At 44.3% G+C, this 23,812-nt stretch overlaps 1 protein-coding gene across 9 annotated transcripts in view; it reads left to right on the top strand.

The window, feature by feature from the left end:
- The window catches only part of LOC116572230 (protein HIRA), an 85,172-nt gene that overhangs the window by 29,116 nt on the left and 32,244 nt on the right, over positions 1 to 23,812 (top strand). For all 9 annotated transcript variants that reach the window (XM_032311067.1, XM_032311070.1, XM_032311074.1 and 6 more), the window contains 10 exons: positions 267 to 362; positions 1,580 to 1,740; positions 3,508 to 3,675; positions 5,972 to 6,085; positions 8,083 to 8,153; positions 8,860 to 8,965; positions 10,020 to 10,235; positions 11,204 to 11,289; positions 15,880 to 16,077; positions 17,219 to 17,380. In XM_032311067.1, the coding sequence (XP_032166958.1) occupies positions 267 to 362; positions 1,580 to 1,740; positions 3,508 to 3,675; positions 5,972 to 6,085; positions 8,083 to 8,153; positions 8,860 to 8,965; positions 10,020 to 10,235; positions 11,204 to 11,289; positions 15,880 to 16,077; positions 17,219 to 17,380 (1,378 nt within the window). The remainder of the gene's footprint in view (positions 1 to 266; positions 363 to 1,579; positions 1,741 to 3,507; positions 3,676 to 5,971; positions 6,086 to 8,082; positions 8,154 to 8,859; positions 8,966 to 10,019; positions 10,236 to 11,203; positions 11,290 to 15,879; positions 16,078 to 17,218; positions 17,381 to 23,812) is intronic.

Below are 23,812 nucleotides of genomic sequence, written 5' to 3' on the forward strand. Positions count from 1 at the left end.
CATGTCCTCAGTTATCTCCTTTGTGAGGGGTGAGGGAGGTCACTCAGATGCCTCAAATGTCATGACCAGTTCATAAACCTTAGTGGGGAAGTTTTACAGACTGGTTTTTAAGAAGGAGTTTAGTTATGATGATTGCAAGTCAAGTTTCCTCAAACATGAGAGGCTAGGGGCTGCCGGCCAACCTGGCAGACAGGTGTTGCCGAGTGCCCCCCTCACTGAGTCTGCACACCACATAAGAGGCTCACCGCCAGCCCTCTGTCTTCCAGATGTGATGGATGTAGCATGGTCTCCCCATGACGCGTGGCTGGCCTCATGCAGCGTGGATAACACTGTCGTCATCTGGAATGCTGTGAAGTTCCCAGGTCTGGACCTCTGACTGGGTGGCAGCATAAATGGGCTGATCATCTGGAGCAGGGTGGGCTCTCTGTCTCCTAAGGCTGGCAGTGACAAGTATGTCGCAGTGAATGGGGATTGATGCATCTCGTCAGCAACTCAGTTCTTTTTCTCTTCATCAGTGACATTTGTTTAAGGTTTTAAAAGAGGTTTATGTTAAAGAAAAATAGTAACTGAGGGCTAGCGTGGATGTGCCACAGATCACGAGGGTGATAGGGTGGCGTTGCATGTGCTCGGTACCTGGCATTCCCCACTACACACATGCTCTTGAGGGCATGCCTCCCTACCCTCTCCACCCCACTGGGCTCTGGCCTCCACTCAGTTGCCATCTCCTCTCTGAAGCTCTTAAACAGAGATAGGCTGACAAATCCAGTTTTGCAAAAGATTGGTATTTCTTATTAATGTGTGTAAAGTCAAAACAGATGGCATAACCTAGCATATCACTGTAGTTGATAAGTAGTAAGATACTTTTATTCCTCTTTGGTATCTAGAATATGTTTTGTTTGTGGGCTAAAAAGCATCCTCCATGAACTTGACCCAAGTCATTTTCTCTATAAGCCACCAAGATGTGGGCGGGATGGGGGAGGGGCATTTTCATTGTGGTCACAGAGGGCCAGATTGAGAGTTGGGGTGGCATTTAGATTACAGATCTCTAGGACATGCTATCTCATACCCCTTTGTCCTTTGTAATGACTTACAAAGAACTTTCACCACAGTACTCCATCCCCTGAGCTGTTAGGCCTGCTTTTAGCTGCCAGGAAGGTTCAAATCACAAATATTGATGTTAAAGCACAGGTGGGCATGGCCTCCAGATGGAGAAACCACTGGTAGAGCTGCCAACCACAGACAAGTCAAAGGGGCAGAATTTGACTCTGGCCAAACCTGGATCCCTGCTTGCCTGCCCTTTAGGGGGCTTATGCAGGCTCAGTATTAACTGTGGCTAAAGGGAAATCATAATGCCTGCTCCTGGGTGTAGTCCTTCTTTCAGGTTGCTTTTGGCTTGATAGGGATCAGATTAGGGGGCTCTTTGCTTGTGCCCAGGGATGGGAGCTGGCCAAGGTGGACTCCTGAGATCCCTTCTCTTGGCTAGCCATTCCGTAGCCCATGGATTGCAGCTCATGTTTCTATATAGACTCATCATTTTCCCTTAGCTAATGCTTTCCCAATCTCCTCTTTACCTCCACAGAAATTCTAGCTACGCTGAGAGGCCATTCTGGCTTGGTAAAGGGGTTGACTTGGGACCCTGTTGGTAAATACATTGCCTCTCAAGCTGATGACCGTAGCCTAAAGGTGTGGAGAACGCTGGACTGGCAGTTGGAGACCAGCATCACCAAGCCTTTTGATGAGGTAAGAAGACATCTTGGGGAGTTTGGTCTAGCAGCCTCCCTGGCCTCCATGCACAGACGAGAAGCTGGCTGGGGTCCATACATTGTGATTGAACCAACAAAGTTCTCTGGGGTGGGCACTTGGCCCAAAGAGTCAGATGATGAAAATCTTTCACTTCTCAGACAGTATGAAATGTCCAACTTTGAAGTGAGAAAAAGCTGAAGAGAACTTTAGTGATGCCTCCATAGCATTGTGCAACACAGGTAGAGGAGGCCTTCTCTTTTATTTCTTCCTGACTGTGCTGTGGCTTTACTCACTGACTTGTACTCTGCAGGCCAGCCCACTTCTCTCTCGGGTAGTGAAGCAGTGCCTCATGCAGAATGTCTGGATGTCAGACTGCAGTGACTTGGGTAGTATTTTCCTACCTTTTATTTGAGTTCTTGTTTCATGTGGAATCAGAGTTCAGGGTCTCCCTTATTTGTTAGATATTTCTTAAGTGCCTGCTGTAAGAAGGGTAGTACTGGATAAAGGAAATGAAAGTGGACTGAGATAGAGTCTCTCCCTTGAAGCTTAGAACCTGGTGGGAAAGATAGACTTTCACATTCATTGTGAGTATGTTGATGGAGTTGTCCAGAATGCACGGAAACAGCCAAGGAGTACTGATTGCATCAGAGGAAGGGCTATGAGCAAAGTTTTGCAGGAGGTCTAGACATTTGCCCATAAGTCAAGGCTGGCTACAGAAGGAAAGTGGAAATCATGAATGCAGTTTTCCCCAAACCAACAGTACCACATGAGCACTGGTATTCACCCTGCTTAGTCCTACCCTCCTTAGGAGTACGTGCCCTCCATGTACAGAGGATGTGGGCCTAATGCCTTCTGGAGCTCCTCCTCAGGGATCCGGCAACCAGACAGCAGTATCCCACTAGCAGGGTTCCTGGGGCAGCTATGGAGATAGACAGGAATGTTTGGAATCCCAGTTGGGAGCTGGTGGGACTCCTTAGCCTCAGGTGGGCCTGCATGGGCTTGAGGCAGCTGTGTTACTGCACTCAAGGCCATGCATCATCCCACCCTCCTCTAGGGTTGTGAGGCCAAAATCATAATTCCTAAGTCAATCAGGCTGCCCTGGACTGACCTTGAGCTTTAGAGGGCTGTTTTCTGGCCCATTTCATCTCACTTTGCAGGAATAATAATGTGGAGGGATGCCTTGCTTCAGGCCTAGTCCAGATCATGGGAACAGTATCTTTCTGCTATGGATTTAATGGTTTATATGGGCTTTACAAAGCTCTTCTCATTTGCTAGTTAGTAGCACCACCAGTCTTCAGCTGAGGCAGGCTGGAGAAAGCATGTAGCGGCTCATGGTCACTGAATGCATCACAGAGACAGGGTCCTGAAGGTCCACAGAGCTCTTTCTCCACTGAAGTGAATGCTCAGCAGATCTCATGTGGTAAGGTTAACATGCTAGGCAGAAGAAAGAGGTCAGTGGCCAGACAGATTTGGCCCAAACAGAATTGACAGAAGAGATGGCTACTGATCGTCTAGATGCCACTATGTTGTGCTCAGCTCCCATAGGGGAGTATAGGGTGCTGCAGCTCCCAGTCTCACCTAACAGCCTTTTTTGTCAAACACCTGGAGGGACTGGAGCGTTAGAGCTGTTAGCATAGCCAAAAGCTGGTGTACATGCTCTGCCATCATACATTTATAAATCAGAATTCAACTCTATTCTTGAGGACAGAGTTTTGGTCACACAGTTGGTCTTGAGCTCCTTCCAAGTGCACATGTTTCTTTCAGTGTGGAGGGACAACCCATGTGTTGCGGCTCAGCTGGTCACCTGATGGGCACTACCTGGTGTCTGCCCACGCCATGAACAATTCTGGCCCCACTGCCCAGATCATTGAACGAGAGGGCTGGAAGACCAACATGGACTTTGTCGGGCACCGGAAAGCTGTGACTGTTGTGGTGAGTGTACTTAGCCTCCACCTGGGTTCTGTCTTGCTCCGAGACTGGGTCACATGTGGGGCTTAGGTGGTGGGCTTTGAGAGTCAGCACATGCCACATTTTTGTTTCATTTTGATTACTTATGTTTCATAATTTTTAAACACATTTTACAAAACAGAATACATACTCACATATTTTAATGAGTTTCACCAAAATCTTTGATTGGGAACATTGTAGCTCCACACTAGCCTTTTTCCATATTTGGGTCAGGTCCTGTGTACTCAAGCATGGTGGTCCTGACAAGTGCTCCAGTAGCATGTGCCTGCTAAGCATGTGTGCCTATACCCCAGCCATGGCCAGGCGTGGCTGTGAGGCCATGCTGTGGATCACCTGAGTCTGGGGCTGCCCTGCCCAATCTTGATATGGAGGATGAAGGGTATCGGAAGATACGGGCTACTTTTAGTGAGGGTTTTCTCAGCACTGGGCAACCAAAACAAAGTAAATAGGTTGGTGGACTAGGGTTGACAAAAGTGAAGGATCAGGGGCGCCTGAATGGCTCAATGGGTTTAAGCCTCTGCCTTCGGCTCAGGCCATGATCCCAGGGTCTTGGGATCGAGCCCGGAATCAGGCTCTCTGCTCAGGAGGGAGCCTGCTTCTCCCCGTCCCATCTCTCTGCCTGCCTGTCTGCCTACTTATGATCTCTGTCTGTCAAATAAATAAGAATAAAAATATTTAAAAAAAAAAAAAAGTGAAGGATCAGGGGCACCTGTGGCTCTGTCGTTAAGTGTCTGCCTTTGGCTCAGGTCATGACCCCAGGGTCCTGGGATCGAGCCCCACATCGGGCTCCCTGCTCAGCAGGAAGCCTGCTTCTTCCTCTCCCACTCCCCCTGCTTGTGTTCCCTCTCTCGCTGTATCTCTCTGTCAAATAAATAAATAAAATCTTTTAAAAAAAAAGAAAAGAAAAGGTGAAGAATCAGCCAGGACCCTGATCTCAGTTTTGTGTTACTTAAAATGGGCTAATCTTTCCAATTGTTTAAATTAATAATAAATATTATAGTGGTGCCTGGGTGGTTCAGTCAGTTAAGCATCTGACTTGTGATTTCAGTTCAAGTCATGATCTCATGGGTTGTGGGATCCAGCACCTCATTAGGCTCTGCAATCAATGGGAAGTCTGCTGGAGATTCTCTCCCTCTCCCCCTGCCCCTTCCCCCTACACACTGGCTCACTCTCTTTTTTTTCTCTCTCAAATAAATAAATTTTTAATAATAATAAATATTATATGTTGTGACTTAGAATATGTTTTATACTAATAAAATATTGCTGCTTTAATTTTTTTTGTATTGGAACCCATGTAGGACTTTGTTTGAGCCCAGGTCCTTGTTATGAAAATGTTTGAAAATCACTGCTTCAGCATAGTACTATGCTTCCGCATGACTGTCAGGTGGTCCTCATAGGCACTGTAAGAGTGGCTCTGTGAGATCATGGTATTGATGCCTCTCAGGCAACTCAGGGTAAGACTCAAGACCATGGTACACACCTCCAGGTTCTATGTTGTCTGGTCTTTATGCCTGCCCTCTGGAATTAGATCCCCTATGGGCCAGGCCAGCTGATACCAGGCTCCAGGGAGCCACCCTTCTCCTCAGTTGTCCTGGCTTGGGGTCTCCAGTTCTGAATCTAGAGTTCCTATCCCTTTCAGTCCAGGAATGTGGCAGGAGCTCTTAGTGTGCTTGCCAAAAGCAGCACCGAGGTTACACTGAGGATAGCCCCCGGTACAGACTTTAGCATGACTTAGCTGTCATCCCTGGCCAAGTAAGATTATTCAGGGTTAATCAGTATCTGCTAGATAGTTTTGACTGTAAGCATCACCTACAGTGAAGGGAAAGGATTAATGGGGTAGATATCTGACAATCCCACCGACCTCTGTCAAGACTTTGTACCTAAAGCCAGGTCCTGGAACTGGCCTTTCTCAGGCCAGGAGGAATTCACAGAGCCAATTTCAGTAGCTCCCATGCCATCAACCTGGCTACAGGCCCAGAAATGGAGATTTGGTGGAGCCAGCTTCAAATCCTTGTCCCACCACTTACTTATTGGGTAACTTGGCCCACATTTCCTGGCCTCCCTAAAACTCCATTTCAACCTCAGCAAAATGCCTTCTGGGTAGTGATGAAGATGAAGTAAAGCATGCTGAGTGCCTGGGGCTGGGAGAATGTCATTGTGGGTTTCCCGCAGACAGGATGGTATTGTGGTATATTTCTGAACCTGGCATGGGGTGTATGCTTGATGCTTAATTATTTTAACATTTGTTATTTGGCTTTAGAAATTCAACCCAAAAATCTTCAAAAAGAAGCAGAAGAACGGGAGTTCTGCAAAGCCCAGCTGCCCGTATTGCTGCTGTGCTGTTGGCAGCAAGGACCGTTCTCTCTCCGTCTGGGTGAGCCCCGACTCCCTCCCCCCCAACCCCCCAACCCTCGCCTAAGAGCTTTTTGTGGCTCTTACAGGGAGAATGAGAAGGGCCTGTTGAAGGAGGTGGAGCCCCAAGGCCTGGAAGAGCCACTTTTAGTGGTGCTCAGTATGTGCTTCCACCCTACACCTGGGATCAGGCCCCCTGGTTACCCCAAGAAGAAGGGAGGACTAAAGACTAGGCTTGGGCCCAGGTAGAAAAGGCTACCCAGAGCCCCAGTCTGAGCAACTCCGTGTCCAGACTCTGGGATACGCTCAGTTGGTATGTTGTGTTTGCTTCCTTTTGGAAAACCTTTCTGTCTATATATAAAACTTAAAGCCAAATAAATAAATAACTAAAATTTAAAAAATAACCTACAGCAAAAGTATTCACCTAAAGTATACACCTCATTGTGTTGTCATACACGTATGACATACATATATACAGTCTAACCACGAACCTGTAACCCCTCATCCCTGCCCCCACTTGCCCCCAGTCAAGACCCCACTTCCCAACCCCCTTTGGCCAAGGCAACCACTCCAGTGATGTCTGCACATCAACGAGTTGTGCAGTTGTGTTGCTTTCACTTGATTTAATATTGTTGAGATTTGTGTTTGTTGTTGGATTTAGCAATCAGTAGTTTGTTCCTAACTGATTTCCCCATAAGCAGAATGGACTTATAGTTGTGGAGCTGAAGGTTGTCCTCAGGCTGCCTTTATTACAGTTGTTTGTCACACAGAAATGGATTTCTGTGTACCCTGTGGTTCTTTTCTCACATGACATTCTTATCGACGTTCTTATTCACATGACATTTCAGAACCTGAACCTTAGTGCTATTATAGGCACTTCCAGGCATGTTCTTCCTGGGGTCCTGCTGGCCTGCTTTGACCAAAACATTCCTGATCCCATTTTCTTGGAATGCTAAGGTCAGGTATTCACATGGGTTCCAGATTTCTGAGTGGTCTGTAGGCACATTTTTGAGAGAAGAGACAGGGCTATTTTTTTTCTGAAAATGGAATTAGGGAAGGGGCAAGATTCTTCTTGTGGATTCCAGGTAGCTCAGATTTCCTCTCCTCAGGACTAGGGTAGCTGTAGCAGCTCTTCCCCCACAAAAGCAGCACCTGATGGGAGCCATGCGGAAGGTGCATGGGAGCCATGCAGAAGAAGCCCACCACTCTGTGGCCCCTAGACCTGTCAGCAGGGTGGTCAGACATTAGCATGTGAGCTGTAGGGATGTGGAGATGACACACAGCCCAGCCTTTGAGTAACTAGATACAAGTATGCATGTGGTGAATGTTGTGCAGTCATCAAAGAGAGGTTTTTACGGTGTTTGATGACATACTAATTATGTATTAAATGAAAAGCAAGCACAGTCATCTGCCAAAGAATAAAATATTTGCACAAGATAGACCAGGAGAAAATAACTCAAGTGTTATAGTGGTTAACTGTGGGTCTGGATTCAAGGCAACTTAAACTGTTTTGGTGTTGGTGGACTATCCGCACACAGTTTTTAGAATGAGCCCATGTGATGTATGTAGCCAGTTACAGTGAGCTTTGCATTAATACATACCAAACTCCTTGGGCCGAGATGTCCTGGCTTCTCTCCGAGGCTCTTTTCCTCTCCTGGGTGCTACTTTTGCTGCCTCATTTTCAGCCCAGGCCTTGACATCTACCCCTGCTTGTAGACCTCTGCACAGGTCATGGCCTTTTAGAACCACCTTCTCCATTCTTAGTTGTCTATGTATAAATCCATCTCCCCTGGCAGACCACAGTGAGCCCTTCAGACAGGGGCCATACTGAAATGTCTGTTTTGGCAAGTTTTGGGTTCCATGGCTTGGGATCTTGCTGGTCGCTGTTTGAATAGAGTCCAGTATGCCCTGTATGTCAACAAAAACTCAGACCAAGGCTTCTAGGACTATTGATGAGCTGAGTGGACAGAAAGCAGTGTTCATTCATTTCATTAACCTCTCCTCCTCCTTTTTTTCTAGCTCACATGTCTGAAACGGCCTTTGGTTGTCATCCATGAACTATTTGACAAATCCATCATGGATATTTCCTGGTAAGATGGATTCTTTTTAAAATGCACAGGCTAGGAAAAGAGAAGCCACATGTTGGAACATGAGGCTTCTGGATGTGATTAGGGTCAGGTAGCCAGGGACTCTCCCCACCCCTCAACCCTCCAAGGTGTGGGAGCCGGACCAGACCCCTGGGGTGCTGTTTGCATATGATTCAGAAAAGGGCAACCTGCCCCTGCCATTGGGAGAATGTCTGCTGCTGTGTTCCTTGCTTTGTTGGCATTTGCCTGTAGAAAATACTTCTTAGGCAAACTGGTATTTGGAAAACAGAGATTGCTATGATTCTGGTTTTGCTTCACTTTGTCATTGCATGAACCAGATTAGCACAAATGTGGAGACATTTTTTTGCTTTTCAACGACCTCATCTAGATATATACTTAATGTTTTTTTTTAAGTGATTTCAAAAACAAATAAAAATGAAATTCTTACAAAAGAAGAAGAAGTATACTTTGCACATATGCTTAGAATTAGAACTAAAAGATACAAAAAAAGAACTAAAAGATACTAGAACCTGCTAGGGCATGATTGTCTCTCCTGTCCTCACCCTACCAGGGAATGTCACAGAAGGTAATGAAGGGTTTCTGGCATCTGCATAAAGTCCTGCGTGTCATCCTCCCGGTCCACCCTTGGGGGTGTCGGTAAGCCCCATAGGCACTTGCTCTCCAGGCTGCTAATGGCCATCTCTTTCAGGACTCTGAACGGGCTGGGCATCTTGGTGTGCTCCATGGACGGCTCTGTGGCATTCTTAGATTTCTCCCAGGATGAGCTTGGAGACCCCTTGAGTGAGGAGGAGAAGGTAAGAGAACATTATACCTTCAGCTAGTGGCCTGAGTGCTGCACTTGCTCTCGGGCCACGGAAATAGCTCTGAGAGGCCCCTTCAGTTGGACCCTCCTCTTAGGATATACACAGACACATTGTTTCTTAAAATATTGTTGGGTATTTGTCTTTTATAGTTCATAATGCTTATCTTCTTTACAGAATAGATTAAACATGAGACTTATTCATGTCAGAAATCAGTTCTAGAACTAAGAATAAGTTGGCATTTTTTCTTGAGCTTATAATTAGCTCCACACTGAAAAGTTTTCACCCTGGGAGATAGCAGGAGTGACACCCAAGGGTGCCTGCTCATGTCACTTTCCCTGTTGTCTTATAGAGACCTAGTTGCCAAGGAGTATCAACTATAACAGTAATATTAGTCATTTCTTAGCACTTACTGCATTCCAGACTCTGGGCCATGCATTTTGCATGTATTATTTTGTATGAATTATACAAAAACCTTCAAGGAAGGGCTCATTTTATCAATGAGGTAACTAAGCCTTAGAAAATAGTTTGGCTCTTTGCAGAGACCACACATGATCCTAAGATTTGAGAACAGAACCGTAACTCATGCCCATAGGCCTTCTTCCCTCTGTGCTTTGCCCAGGACAGGGAGGCCAATGTGCTCTTTAGGGACTTTGGGACAGGCCCTGCTTAATGGACCGTAGATTTAGAAAACAGACATTTCTATATATGGATCTTTGATGACACTTAGTGAAATGTATTCGTTTGTCTGAAAGAAGCCTTATAAAAGCCCAAAGCAGGTGGGTGGCTCTCCCCTTCAAAGTTTAATTACTGGTAGAGGCTCCCTCATAAGCTACTATGTGGACCTCCCACTATGATGTAAACCCTTTGGGGGTAGAACTAAAAGATACAAAAAAAAGACATACCTAAAATGGTATTTGACCACTGCCCAGGACCCTTTCCAGTCTGAGAATCAGGAGACCTAACATGCCGCTCACCGACTGGTGCGCACTAGCCACCACTTTGCTGCCCACAACTAGTCTATTGCACTTCTCTCTGCCTCCCCTAGAGCCGTATTCACCAGTCCACGTATGGCAAGAGCTTGGCCATCATGACTGAGGCCCAGCTCTCCACAGCCGTCATTGAGAACCCAGAGATGCTCAAATACCAACGCAGGCAGCAGCAACAGCAGCTGGACCAGAAGAGTGCCTCGGCCAGAGAGACGAGCTCAGCTGCCTCAGTTGCTGGTGTCGTCAACGGGGAAAGTCTGGAAGACATTAGGAAGGTGGGGTCTCAGCCCCATAGCACTGATGACGTGGGTCCGTGGGTCCAGACCCGGGGACAGGGGAAGGGGCGCTTGCAGTCCATTGAACAGAGCACAGATGCAGGTGGTGGGGAGGCAAGTGTATGCTGTGCCTAGAACAGGACCTAGGGGTTAGCCAGCTTGGGGCTACTTAGCCCTATTGCCATCAGCTACATGAGGTAGTAATGAAGCCTAAGGCACTTTGTCAAAAGCTTCTTTGTCCCAAGGAGCTCTAAAGGAGGTCATCTCTTGCTGGAACTGACAAAACCTCACTTTTAGCTTTCTAGGAAATTCTCAATCATGAGAACGGTAGGTTTCAGGTTCTGTCCTGAGGAGATGTCTATGGTTTCCCTCCTTCTTTCTCTGGAAGCCCATGTCTCACTGTGGAGTGGGGGTGAACATGGGGCAGGAACAGAGCAGGAAATGTCGGGATCCCTTGGGGAGCTTAAACCATCTTCATGAGCTTGTGCAGGGTAACAAACCTCCCTAGGTAGTTGAGACACAATGTGTGACTGGGAACCTTTGATTTTATGAGCCTTCAGTGGAAGAAATGACTCTGATGAGAGAAGATCTGCAAATCACAGCTTAGAGACAAGAGTGGCTTACAGATGCAGGTTTCCTTCATCCCTTCAGTGAGCCCCATGGCTGCTGGGCTGAAGGGGCCTGCTCACTGCCCAGAAAGCCTGGCCAGCCTGCAGTGCTGGTGACGAAGAGCAAAGTGCTGCAGCCAGTTCAACTGGGAGCTTTTCTGTCCTTGCTGATTTACTGTGCAGGAAGTTGAACACACACCTGACAAAAATGCTTGGTTTTGATTCAGCAGCTTAGTTTAGTTGAACCAGAAAGGCCATAGAAAGAGAAGTTAAAATTCATTTCCTTGGAAGTCTTATTTTTTGATACGTGGAGATACTTAGCAGAAACTTTTCTATTCATATGTCACTCTCCTTTGCCAGAATCTTTTGAAGAAACAAGTTGAGACTCGGACAGCAGATGGCCGCAGAAGAATCACGCCTCTCTGCATAGCACAGCTGGACACCGGGTACTTGTTCACTCACCGAGCTTTCTGTGGCCTTATCTGGGGAGGTCTTCCTCTCTCCTTTCAGCAGTTAAACACTTTCATAATCAGGGTCTTCACGGGCTCTTGGTCCAGTCTGGAAATGGGGGAGTTGAGCCCAGCTTACCACCAGCCTCAAAGCCCTGTGCTTCCTCCAGAGCCCTTAGGCACATTTGACTCATCAGAAGGTGGGCAGGGAGGAGCCCGTGATAAGTCAGAGGGCAAAGGCGCCTTTGAAGGGCCAGTGTGTCCATATGGGCAGCTCTGCCTCGTTGGTGGGGCATTGAAGACACCAGGGAGAGAAGTCGGACTGATTTTCTTCTGTTTCATTTTTCCCTTTTATAGCCTTCTGTATACACTCTGTTGAATAGTAAACAAACCCAAAGAAGGACATAAACATTACCCATATCCAGTTTCTGAGATAATAATCACTGTTAACATTTTGGCATCTGTACCTCTGGTCTTCTTTTCCCCACTTGTTCCTGTATCTTGACCTTGCATCCTTTTTAATAAATAGTCCTCTGAAGCATTGGCTTGCTGATTGTCCAGGTTCCCAGGCTGTGAATGCACCATGATTTACTTGACCAGCCCCTTAACTGTGGACTTAACAGTTTATGTCCAGTGTTTTGTGATTATAAATGAATCTTTGAGCACACCTGTGACTGTCACCTCAGGATACTTCCCAGAAGTGGAATTGCTGGACAGAGAATAGGGCTCTAAGGCACATTTCCCTGGAGGGGGCAAAGAAGGGGGAAGTGGACCCAGTCACCATTTGCTGTTGTCTCAACATCTGTAGTCAGGCTTGCTTTTATATTGGTCATTCTCCCCAAAACAATGTATATTGATTGAAAGGATAATAAGGTCCTGCATGAAAGAAATAAACCCCCACTGTTAAGGTGATTCATTCTGGTTTTCTATTCAACCAGTCTGCTCAGGACATCACATATATACTAGTCCTCTGCACTTTGCAGTTGTTCGTCTGTGAGGTGTCCTAGATCTTCTTTGAAGTCTGAAAAGACCTTCAGTCATATGGTATGCTGATATGACTTCCTCATGTTAAGGGTGTGCAGGTTCTGACGCCCTGGAGGACAGAGACCTGACCAGATAGAGCCAGTACCAGGTCTCCTGACTCCTCCCAGAGAGTAGTTTTCCTTTGATCAAGCCTTTTTTTCCATTGTTAACCTACTAGTGGGTAATGCCATATGCTTACTTTTTTATTAGAACAAAATCAGACAGGTATGTGACTATGCTTTGAACACTGAAGGGTTTGTGGGAGTGAGGGTCCTGGAGGTGGTGGTGATGGTGGCACTTTTCTTCTATGGATCCTTTCAGGCCTCACTTGATGAGGAGACAAAGGTGGTAGGTGGCTTTCTATCTGTGCTACAGGGTGTATATTTCTGACACCAGAACTTGATTCTTTTGGTTTTGAAGGCTTTGTTGCCCTCTTGATTCCCATATTAAAACAAGTAGCAACAGAATAGATAATGATTAGCTTAGCTAATCAAGCCAGAAAAGTATTTTAAATGGAAATAATCACAGGTAAAGAATGAATCAAAAGTTTGAAAGACTTCTTTACTGAATTCTATGCAAATAAGTTTGAGAATAGATGATTTTGAGGAAATAAAATTATAAAAACAATAAAATCTATACAGCTAAACTATTATAGAAGAAATAAAGGATGCTGTCACAGAGCTGACCTACCAAAAGCCACCAGGCTAAGAAGGTATCACAGGGAAATTCTAATAAAGTTTTCATTCTAATCATTCTAATGATTAGAGGGACAGATCATTGTAATATTCTTAAAATACTCCAGTGCACAGAAAAAGGAAAACTTCCAAAACCTTTTTTAAATGAACATAATATTTACATCAAAAACATGACAGAGATAGAACATAATAAATGCCTGATCAATCTCATTTCTGAATGTCAGTTCAAAAATGCTAAAGAAAATAGTAACAGAAACTTACAGTGTATTACATTGCTAATACACTATGACGTGGTAAGGTTTATATTTCAGGGAAGCAAGGCAGTTCAAATTTTGGGAAACTTAATTTGATTCTATATGTCAAAAGATCAAAGGAAATACGTGATCATCTCCACGAATGCATAGGAGACATTTTTACTAATGCTCTGATTTAAAATTTAGTTAAGTATGAATAGATGGATATTTCCTTAATTTGATTAAAAACTACCTTATTTTAAAGTAAATTCAGAAACTAAACAAATAAGTGTCCTTTCTTGTTGACTATACTTTAACATTGTTCTGGAGGTCCTAGGTCATACTGTCATCAGGAGAAAATAAATTGAAAGAAGGTGGCAAAATGTGTCATTATTTAAAGACGGTCTGATGCACAAAAGAGGCAACTGGGAAAACGGTCATAGATAGTACAATAGGACCAAAAATGACTGGATGCAACCGATGAAGAAGATCTATACCTTTAGAAGATATAAAGGGAGAAATCACTTTCACAAATGCAGTACCTAGAATGTAGCAAGAAATGTAGCTCTTTATGAAGAAAAAAATTGAATACTGAGAGAACTAAAAGAAAATTCAAAGAAATAACTGAAAATGCATACCATTTATTCTGTAGGATGACTCAACATCATAAGATGATCTCTCTCAACATAAGCCCATACAAATAACTAACAGCAGTTTTCAGAATTAGGCTGATTCTAAATTAATGGAAAAATATGGTGAAGACTAGCTCCACCAGAAATTAAAACATATGAACTATAATAAAATAGATACTAACACATGACTAGAGCAGTGAAATACAATGGAAAACCCACAAGTCAGCCCAAATATTTACGGGAATTTTATTTATTTTTTTTTTTTAAAGATTTTATTTATTTATTTGACAGAGAACACAAGTAGGCAGAGAGGCAGGCAGAGAGAGAGGAGGAAGCAGGCTCCCTGCTGAGCAGAGAGCCCGATGCGGGACTCGATCCAAGGACCCTGAGATCATGACCTGAGCCGAAGGCAGCGGCTTAACCCACTGAGCCACCCAGGCGCCCTTTACGGGAATTTTAAAGGTAGCATTTTGCATCAGTGATGAAGCATCAGGTAATCTAATAAATGAGAGGACTACCTACCCTCTAGAAACAACCTCCCTACCTCACAACTTAAAATTAGATACTTTCTGAACAGCTCATAGATTTTTTTTTTTAATATTTAGCTTTTTTGTTGTTTAAAATTTTTAGAAGATTCCCTAAGAGAATATTTTTAGGATCTCAGAGATTTAAAAAAAAAAAAAAAAAAAAGACATTTTTTTAAATGACATAAAATTTAGATCACACAAAAATAACATTTTGGGGGCAAGGAAAATTGCACCATAAAAAGTCAAAACACAGCATCTTGGGAACACCTGGCTGGCTAAGTCAAAAGACCACACAGCTCTTAATCTAGGGATTGTGAGCCAAGCTCCACAATGGTTGTAGAGATTATTTACAAATAAAATCTTTTAAAAAATCCTAGGGAAAATACTAATTCTTCATATAAGGAATATTTTAGTTCTATAAATAGGTCTTATAATCAATAATAAAGACCAGTACCAGATAGAACAATATACAAAGGATATAAACAGATCACCAAAAAAGGAAATCAGATGCTTCTATATTTAAAAATTCCAATCTCACGTCAAAATAATTGCAAATTAAAATTATAGTAAGTTACTGTTTTTTACCAGATTGTCAAGTATCAAAAAATTTGGCAAGACTGTTGGTGAGGGTTTGGGGAAATAAGCACTCTCATGCGCAGCTGGAATTTAAACCTCCACGGAAGGCACTTTAGAACTATTAATCAGAACTCATTAGTGAACATTCCATCTGCTGCTGCAATTCCACTTCTAGGAATTTATCCTATGTAATATGTGAAACAACTAGTGCAAGGATGATTATGATAGGGAGCAACTTTGAGCAGCTACTATGTGTTCTAAGTATGTGCTACACTGACCACGGTCCTGAAGTCATGGGGAGGGCCCTGTCACTTCCCGTTTTGCAGATAGGAACCTGAAGCACAAAGTGGTTAAAGTGCCTAAGATCCCAGAGCTTCTGTATGGCAAAGGAATGAGACCTGGCTGGATCGGCCCAGGGCCCTTAGCCTTAGCACTGCAGTGCCTTGCCTCCTGTTACAGCAGTGTCTGTTACAGGAAAAGCTGGGAGAAAGCCCTGGCATTCTTCATTAGAGGCTGGTTAGGTAAATTATGGTATATCCATACAGCCCATAATGAAAGGGAGTTTTGCTCTGTATGCTGCATTTCCTGAGTTCTGAGACACATATTTGCACATTTTACTATCTCTGAAATCAGGGTACATTTTATAATCAGTGGCATCTAACAATTACATTTGGTAGTAATTTTTTCTTTATTAGTGGTACATAAAGTACCAGTTCATGTTAGCTTCAGTTACACATAGTGTATGACGTAAGTCTAGTTTTCTTTTTACTTTTCTGTAATTTTGCACATTTTCTTCCACAAAAATACTTCATCTATGGACCCAGAAAAAAATTACTTCAAACACAGAAAATACTTGATGTGGTGTCTGATTTCCCAGGCTGATTTTTGTTCTTGACAACAGGGACTTCTCCACGGCATTCTTTAACAGCATCCCACTCTCAGGCTCCCTGGCGGGCACCATGCTCTCCTCTCATAGCAATCCACAGCTACTGCCACTGGATTCCAGTACCCCCAACTCCTTTGGCGCCTCGAAGCCCTCCACAGAGCCTGTGGCTACAACTGGCGCCAGGCCGGCTGGTGATACTGTCAGTAAGGACAGGTGAGTGGGCATGCCAAGGTTTGCTTCTGTCTCTGGGGAAAGTTCAGATTTGGACACAGTTTCACTGACACTTCATGGCTCCTTCAATAAAAAAAGAAAGAGATGCTTGATTTTTTTTGTTTGTTTGTTTATAAGGGCCTGCTTGGGAGGGAGACCTTGTTCAGGTGAGTCTCTGATGCACAGGGCCATAAGGACTTTACCTCCTTGGACAAGATGGAGTCCCAAGATGTGTTCCTGAGGGTGGGACCTGGCCAGGGACAGATCACCTGCCTCAGAGTCAGCCCCACCTCTCAGCAGTTCTACACTGGAAGTGGCTTAGGTCATTGCACAGTCAGGAGCATTGCCATACCCGTCATCTCAGAAAGGGTATCTGGGGAAGGACAGCTCCAGATCTGTAAGACATTTTTAACAGTTGGCCCTACAGGTCTTGGGTAAGGAGGGGGGCTCCCAGATACCAGCCAGATGCCTGGTGCGGGATCCAGGCAGGTGGATGTGGTCAATAGGAGGCCCAATGGCTTTGGGACTCAGCTTATGTGACCTGCTTGGGCATGGGGGAAAACCTGCAGGCTCAAGCCTGGGCCCCTCCTGTGGAGAACACAAGGGCTATGGGGTGTGCACTTGGACGAGTGTATGAAGAATGCATAATTGCCAAGGTAAGATGAGAGGGGCCACCCAGGCCACAGTCTTTGGCTGAGGTTGAAGGGCAGGTATAGACAGTGGCTTTAGGATGCTGGTGGGGACTTCTCTCAGACCATTTGTTGAAGCAGGAAAAGCTGGTGGGTTTGGATTTGGTTTGGGGTGGAGGTGCTATATTCAGGTTGTGGAGATAAGGCTGTATGGTGAGAAAAAAAGGTTATAAGAGCCACTTTCTAGGCCTCATACTACCCCCAGAAGCTGTCAACATGCAGTGGGGAAATACGAGTACATTTGCTCATAACCTTCTCAGATAGACTTCCAGATTTTAACACATGAAACTATTGAAGAAATAGTCAGTAGTATTAGATTACATCTTGAAGTTGGGTCTATGTAACTTTGATATTCATGCCCCTGTTAGTTGGCTCCAAGTAACACAAATCTAGGACTCCCAGATATTTGATGGATTGTGCTTGACATGTTCCCCTTTTTACCCCTCGACCCCCAGTGTGAATGCTACCTCTACTCCTGCTGTATCATCACCCTCCATGTTAACAACCCCGTCCAAGATTGAACCCATGAAAGCATTTGACTCCCGATTCACGGAGCGGTCCAAAGCCACGCCAGGTGCTCCTTCCTTGACCAGTGTGACTCCAACAGCCGTGGAAAGGTAGGTGGTGGCTGTGTGGGGCCTCAAGAGACCTGGGAAGGAAGAGAAAGGAGCATCTTCTTTTAGTGGGAAAATGGTTGCAGGGAGCCATGGGGGCACAGAACAGGCATAAAGGACAATGAAGACAATGACACCAGGGCTGGTCGGTGCAGAGACTATGCTGATGATAAGGTTGTCATTTGAATAGAGCCCAAAGTTTGCCTAAAGTGGAGCAGGAGATTGGCTCTGATACTGTTGTACCATGGAAGTAATAGCCTGCTTAGACACCAGGCATTTGGGAGCTTGAGATAAAAGTGATAAGAGGTTTTTATGAAATGAGCTTCTGCGCGTTTTCAGGCTCTATGCTACTCGCCCATTCTCTGCACCTCCCTTAGCACACAGCAACCAAACCATCTAGGATGTCTATTTATTAGAATTACAGGAGTCCTCTTGAGGTGACCAGAGCAGGTGTGTTTGTTGGCACAGAACTTTTCTGATTCCTAGGGAGCGTATCTCCACCCCCATGACCATGAACCCACCACGAGACAGAGCTCAGTGCGGTTGGGGCTGAGGGGGTTAGAGGTGGACTGGGCTAGCTTCCTACAGAGGGGCAAAGGACTTAAAGACTTGGGGTTGCACTCTACCTTGAGGTGATAGGGGCTCAGCAGCCCTTTGCCGCTATCAGCCAAATTCAGGGACATTGGTCATAGACTCATAGTAGCCACACAACAGGTAGGTACTTAATGAAGGGAGCATTTGTGATAAGATCTGACGTTGGCAGTAGGTAATGTCTTAGAGCTAAAGCTGTGGGACACTGTCCCTAGGACTGGACTCATGATCTCAAAATCGCTTGTCTGATCAGTATTTGTTCTTGGAGAACAGCCTCTGGAAATGAGCATGGGAGGACTCTCCCTTCAAATCATCAGCTGCGTCTATGACTTTGGCGCGGGACCTGTATTCTTCTCTATTGTGATCATGCCTATTTACATATAAAGATATTCTATGGGATCTCTTTATGTAGCAGTTCCTCTGTCCAGCAGTATGGATGATCTGAGAACCTTCCTGGTGCTCAGTACTTTGAAACGATGGATGAACTGCAACACATATGCCTAAAACATGTAACCAGTTTGTGAGAAAGTAAGGGAAGGCCCCAGGAGCCGAAATCTAAGGATGATAAGACAGCCAGAACAGTGGGCAGGACCACACTGTGGGTGTTGGGCTGGGGGTTACTGACATGGTAACCTTGAGTTTTAATGGCCACACAGATTCAAGACAGGGCCTTGGGCCTGAGCCATGTAGGGGGTTGGAACTAAGACACTACCATTAAGTCAAGCTGCTTGAGAAAGTACACCACCAGTGAGGGAGAGGATAGAAAAAACCTGAAGGGCAGGATGGCCAAAAAGTTGAAATATCTCAGTCAGTCCTCCGGGTTAGGAAAACAGACTATATAGCCACAGACCTGCCCTCCTGTGGATTGGGGATGTTTAATGCTACCTACGTCATCTGGAAACCAAGAAAAGAAATGAACACAAAAGGAGATTTAGGCCTAATTAACACCCAGAGGCACTTGGCAAAACTGACGCAAACTGCCCCCCACCCCCGCCCCATCCCAGTGATGTTTCTCTGACCCCAAGAAGTCCAACATTCCCACTGAGAAGCACTGCCAAAAAGGGACACTCAAAATCCGAAGTAACAAAAAACATGCAGGGACCGTGCATTACACACAAATGTCAGGAAACATAATGAGTGGGTTTAGACCTTTTTATAAATTTGATCATAGAGAATTGCCAGATAAAGACTATAAAATAAATATACTTAAATGAAGACATGAAAGATAAAATGTGAGGAAACTCTAATCTGCCATCTCATGTAAAAAGTTAACTCAAAATCTGCCAAAGAACTAAATGTAAGAGCTAAAACTTTAAAACTGTTTTAAGAAAACAGATGTAGATCTATATGACCCTGGATTAAAAAACTGTTTCTTAGATATAATACCTAAAGCACAAGCAACTAAAGAACTAAACAACTAAAATCAACTAAAAGACTTAGGATCCAAAATGTATAAAGAACTTACAATTCAACAATAAAAGGACTAATAACCCAATTTGAAAATGAACAAAGGATTTGAATAGAAATTTCTCCAAAAATATACAAATGACCAATAAACACATAAAAGACTGTTACTGTCAATAGTCATTAGGGAAATGCAAACTGGAAACCACAATGAGATACCACTAGCCTGGCTGTACTCAAAAAGTCATAATATCGGTCATTAAGCGTCTGCCTTTGCCTCAGGTCATGATCCCAGGGTCCTGAGATGGAACCCTGCATTGGGTCCCTGCTCGGCAGGAAGCCTGCTTCTTCTTCTTCCACTCCCCCTGCCTGTGTTCACTCTGGCTGTGTCTCTCCCTGTCAAATAAATAAAATCTTGAAAAAAAAAAAAAGAAGAAGAAGAAGAAGGAGGAGAAGTGATATGAGGGGGTACCTGGATAGTTCAGTCAGGTAAGCGTCTGCCTTCGGCTCAGGTCGTGAGCCACACAGGCGCCCCAAAATGCAGCTTTCTTGATATGGCTGTTTCTTGTAATCCTTTAAATCACCCATCAGTAGAGGTCTTCCTTTGGGGTCACAGTGTCATGCATAGTTAAGAGCAGCACTCAGAGCCATACACTCTGAGGTTGTCCTACCTCCCCACTCTATGGTGGGGTGATCTTAAGCAAGACACACAGTCTTTCTCAGCCCATCTCCTTACTAGGCAGAACAGCTCTCTGAGGAACCCCTAACTCATAGGAGATCCATCTTGAGGGTTGAAGAGGAAGGCAGTGCCTGTAAAACCATATCCTGATCCTGGTCTCCTGCTGTTACTCCTTCATTATACCTCCTAGTGGTTTGGCAATTTTGTCTCTGCAACCTGACTGGTACTTCTTTGCCAAGAGTGTTAGATGAGTCTGGAAGCCTAATGCTAGCCTCCCAGGTGCAGGGTGGCCATCCTAGTTGAACCTGTGGGTGGGTCCTCCACTCCACCCTGCCTTAGGGCTGTGTGTCAGTGAAAGGCACAGATTAGGGTTCCAAGTTGGCCTGTGCAGGCAGAACTAGGATGGAGCCCATTTGTAATTGTGGCATCTCTGACCAGCTGTGCTCTTCCTCAGCAGATACCTGGATCTAAGAGACAGCTGCTATAGATCCATAGCTTGGTTCTCCTAGGGGTACTGGGTGATCTCTGGTACAGGCCCACACAGGCTGGGAAGTGCAGTTTTCAGTGGGTCCCTAGCCTTAGAGCCCTGAATGGGATGTCAGGTAGAGGTAAAAGGTGGAGAAACTCCTGAGGGCTCTCAAAGAAGTCTCAGCCATAGAGTGATACAGCCTGAGCTAGGGCAGTGCTAAGCAAAGTGAGGTTCATGCACTGGTGTTGAGTTTAGAAAGTGATCAGATAATTTAGAAGCTTATATGAGTTTGATATTGCTATGACATTCTTACTGTATTTTCTAAAACCATAATTACACAAAAGTCTACAAATTCTAGAAAGGATTTTTGAAAGGATTTTGGGAAACACTAACTTAGGGTGTCTAAACCATCAAGTTACATCCAAAGGTGGATGCTTTGCTCTGCTGTAGGGCATCAGAAGAATGGGGAGCAGGCTTTCTGGTTTCATGGAGGAGAACTAGGAATTTCTGGGTTTCCCAGTTCTGTGGGAACTGTGGGTACATATTGGAAAGAGTTCAGGATTTGTAGACCCTAGTGCGCCTGTCTACCTTTCTATAACCTAGGGCTACCGGTAGGAAGAACAGCAGAAGACATCCTCAAAAATACAATTTTTTTTTCTTTAATCATACACAATAACTAAGTGGGATTTATCCCAGAAATACAAGGTTGGTTCAACATATGAAAATCAGCTGATGTAATATACGATATCAATAGAATAAAAACAGACACCCCATTGATTGAATCTAGCACCCATTCATGACCTAAACAAATAACAAACTAGGAAGAGAATGAAACTCCCTCAACATGATCAAAGGACATCTTTGAAAAACCCACACAACTAAGATCATACTTAATGGTGAAAGACTGGATGTTTTCCCCCTAAGGAAAATGAACAGGAGCAAGACAAGGATGTCAGCTCTTGCCATTTCTTTTCAATACTGTACTAGAGTTTCTAGACTAAATGACTTCAAGATTGCAAGATACAAGATCTGTATACAAAAATCAGTTGTATTTCTATACGCTTGTAAAGAACAATCCAAAAAAGAACTTAAGATAATAGTTCTATTTATAATGGCACATAAAAGAATAAAATTGTTTAGGAATAAATTTAGCAATAGAAATATAGCATAAAAATTATACTTTGGAAAGTACAACACATTGTTGAAAGAAACTAAAGACCTGAATAAATGGAAGGACATTCCTTTGGTTATCTTAATATTGTTAAGATGGTAGTAGCTCCCAAATTGATTTACAGATTCAGTGCAGTCCTTTGCAAAATTCTGTCTTCCTTTTAGAAATCGACAAGCTGATCCCAAAGGTCATGTAGAAACACAGGGGCCCCCGAACAGCCAAAATAGTCTTGGAGAAAAAGAGCAAAGTTGGAGAACTCACACTTCCTGAGTTCAAACTTTAGTACAGAACAATAATAAGACAGTGTGGTACTAACACAAGGATAGACATGTAGATCAAAAGAGTAGAACTGAAATCCCGGAAATAAGCTGAAGTCTACGATCAGTTTATTTTCAACAAGGGTGCCAAGACCATTCAATGGTTAAAGAAAGAAGAGTCTTAACAACAGTTGTTAACTGGGACAGCAGGATATCCACATATGCAAAAATATAAAGTCGGATCCTTACTTCACTTTGCATACAAAATTATCTCAAAATTAATCAAAGAACTTAATTTTAAATGCATTTTTCGATAATCTGTGACAACAAAATCACAAGTAATCAAAGAAGAAATAGATAAAGTGGGTTTCATTAAAATTTAAAACTTTCGTGCCTTTTTTTTTTTTTAAGATTTTATTTATTTATTTGACAGATCACAAGTAGGCAGAGCAGCAGGCAGAGAGAGAAAGGGAAGCAGGCTCCCCACTGAGCAGAGAGCCCGACACGGGGCTCAGTCCCAAGACCCCAAGATCATGACCCAAGCGAAAGGCAGAGGCTCAATCCACTGAGCCACCCAGACGCCCCTAAAACTTTTGTGCTTTAAAGGGGACCATCACAGGGCACCTGGGTGGCTCAGTGGGTTAAAGCCTCTGCCTTTGGGTCAGATCATGATCCCATGGTCCTGGAATCGAGCCCCGCATCTGGCTCTCCGCTCCGCGGGGAGCCTGCTTCCCTGCTTCCTCCTCTCTCTCTCTCTGCTTACTTGTGATCTCTCTCTGTCAAATAAATAAATAAAATCTTTAAAAAAAAAAAAAAAGGAGACCATCATGATGGTGGGGGAAAAAACTGTAGAACTGGAGAAAATATTTACTAATCCTATAATAAAGGACTTGTGTCTAGAATACAAGTATTCTTACAACTCAGTAGTAGACTAATGACGCAATTTTTAAGCAGGCCAAGGATTTGAATAGGCATCTTTTTTTTTAGTTTATTTATTTATTTGACAGACAGAGATCACAAGTAGGCTGAGAGGCAATGGTGTGGGTGGAGCAGGCTCCCCGCTGAGCAGAGAGGCAGGTGTGGGGCTTGATCCCAGGACCCTGGGATCATCACCCGAGCCAAAGGCAGAGAGGCTTTAACCCACTGAGCCACACAGGCGCCCCGGCATTTTTAAGATACAGTATATGAGGGGTGCCTGGGTGGCTCAGTCAGTTGAGCATTGACTCTTGATTTCAGTTCATGTCATGATCTCAGGTTTCTGGGATTAAACCCCACATCAGGTTCCACGCTCAGTGGGGAGTCTGCTTGGGATTCTCGTTTTCCTTCTGTCCGTCTTGCCGCTCACAATCTCTCTTTCTCTAAAATAAATAAATAAAAATCTTCTTTAAAAATATGATATAGGGGGGCGCCTGGGTGGCTCAGTGGGTTAAGCCGCTGCCTTTGGCTCAGGTCATGATCTCAGGGTCCTGGGATCGAGTCCCGCATCAGGTTCTCTGCTCCGCGGGGAGCCTGCTTCCTCCTCTCTCTCTCTCTGCCTGCCTCTCTGCCTACTTGTGATCTCTCTGTGTCAAATGAATAAATAAAATCTTTTAAAAAAATAAATAAATAAATAAAAATTTAAAAAAAATATGATATAGGGGCACCTGGGTAGCTCAGTCATTAAGCATCTGCCTTCAGTTCAGGTCACAATCCCAGGGTCCTGGGATCGAGCTCTGCACTGGCTCCCTGCTCAGCCAGAAGCCTGTCCTCCTCCTTCTTTCCCTCCCCCTGCCTTTTTTCCCCCTCTTGCTGTCTCTGTCTCTTTGTCAAATAAATAAAATCTTAATATATATGATATACAAATAATAAGCAGATGAAATGATAT

The sequence above is a fragment of the Mustela erminea genome, chromosome 13 (assembly GCF_009829155.1).
Source record: "Mustela erminea isolate mMusErm1 chromosome 13, mMusErm1.Pri, whole genome shotgun sequence".
In the NCBI taxonomy this organism is placed as follows: Eukaryota; Metazoa; Chordata; class Mammalia; order Carnivora; family Mustelidae; genus Mustela; species Mustela erminea.